Source organism: Terrapene carolina, unplaced genomic scaffold (assembly GCF_002925995.2).
Source record: "Terrapene carolina triunguis isolate 2854851 unplaced genomic scaffold, T_m_triunguis-2.0 Scaffold15787, whole genome shotgun sequence".
In the NCBI taxonomy this organism is placed as follows: domain Eukaryota; kingdom Metazoa; phylum Chordata; order Testudines; family Emydidae; genus Terrapene; species Terrapene triunguis.
This window is the reverse complement of record NW_020680138.1, coordinates 542-2,314: the sequence shown is the minus strand read 5'-3', so window position 1 is coordinate 2,314 and position 1,773 is coordinate 542. Positions and strand designations below refer to the sequence as shown.

Below are 1,773 nucleotides of genomic sequence, written 5' to 3'. Positions count from 1 at the left end.
GTTCACTGGTTTGCACCGGGTCACACCGGGAGTCTGTTACAAAACTGAGAACAGAAGCCAGGTATCCTGAGTCCCAGACCAGATCCGTACCCACAAATCAGTCCTTCTTCACTCAATCTTCGCAGGATGTCAACTACAGAGTAACAGGGAGTCAGTGGTGTTTCCGGGGTCAGGTCACTTTCCCAAACTCCGCCCTCTTCCTTTAGGCTTGTTTCTGATGAACCTGGCCCACTTGTAGCTGCTTTCAGAGACCAGAAGCTTAAAAGCCTCTTCGCAGCAACAGCTGAAAGAGTCAAACTCAGTCGCTATAGGAGACATCATGGACAAGTGTTCGATTCTCAGTATTTGGATATTTAATCACCTAGGTAAAGGGGCTCATTTTCAAAGGCGCCTAACAAATGTGTATGCACATCTCCTACCGAACTCTAAACCTATCCTCAAACAATTTCTCTAAGTCTCACCTAACTCTAACCTTCTCTATTACTTTTAAATCTTCTGGTGTAAGGCACCTAAACCCCTTAGTTTTGTTTGAAATTCCGAACCTTACATTGCAATGCACCTAGAGCCAGTTCTATGGGTCAAGTGCAGTTGAAATGTTGCCCTTGGATTTGATTCTCTTTCTGCAGGTGCTGCTCTGGGTGACTCAGTCCAGTCCAGAGAGCCTGAAGTTTCTAAATCAGAAGGAAACACTGTGTCGCTCAGTTGTTCTTATGATACCAGCTCTAGTAATGTCTATCTGTACTGGTACCGGCAGTATCCGCACCAAGCCCCGCAGTACATTCTCTGGAGTGGAGCGAAGTCCTACAGAGATCTCAGTGACACCGCAGCTTTCGCCCAGGAGAGGTTTTCTTCCCAGACTGCTGACAGCTCCACAGTTCTGAACATCACAGCCCTGGAGCTGGCGGACACAGCGGTGTATCTCTGCACCCTGCGTCTGGCACAGTGACAGAGCCTCACAGCAGAGCTGTACAAAAACCCTCCCAGCCCTGCTGCAGACAGACGTTAAGCACACTGAGGTGGGAATCAGCGTCCTGCAGGGGACTTGAAAGCGCTGTTGAAAACATACTGAATGTTGGTTTCAAGATACTCCTCCCAAACCTGAAATCCTCATTCAAACAGCTCCATTAAAACATCGCCCTTGCAGAATACACAGTGCATGGGCTTTGTCACTCAGGAAACATCGTAGGAATACTTTTCTCATTATAAACTGGGGCGAGTTTATGAGAAATCCTAACTGTGAAAACCTCAGTTTATTGACATATGTGAGATAACACTACGGCAATAAAAAAATATCCTATTTGTGCTTGGGTAAAGCGTGGTTCCAATGGACCAGAGTCAAATCTCTATCCGAACAACAAATAAAATTATATTTCTGTGTGATTAGTTAGAGAACTTGTATGAGTTTAAAAACATGAGTACAGACAGGGTCTCTTTGCATGTTGTGGAAAATCAATAGGCGTGCAGTGCTACCTACTGGCCGGATATATGAATACATTTTATCATTGGAAATCTTTCCATGCGTGCATGGACCAAGCCCAGCGGAGAGGGATTGTCTTGTTGCAGGTGCTGCGGTGGGTGACTGGGTGCCACCCGCAGGCTTGTCATTGAATGACCAGACAGGTTAAAGTGTTCTCCTACTGGTTTTTGAATGTTATGATTCCTGATGGCCCCTCTGCCATGTACACTGGCCAAACCGGACAGTCTCTATGCAAAAGAATTAATGGACACAAATCTGACATCAGGAATCATAACATTCAAAAACCAGTAGTTGAA

The 1,773-nt window shown here is 45.7% G+C and overlaps 1 gene segment (V, D, J or C); it reads left to right on the top strand.

The window, feature by feature from the left end:
* Positions 1-626: 626 nt before the first annotated feature.
* Positions 627-946, top strand: LOC112125105 (the record flags this gene model as incomplete). The annotated part of the segment is given in 1 exon segment: positions 627-946. A coding segment is annotated over 1 exon segment (320 nt), but the record flags the coding sequence as incomplete, so codon positions are not given.
* Between the last annotated feature and the right edge of the window lie 827 nt (positions 947-1,773).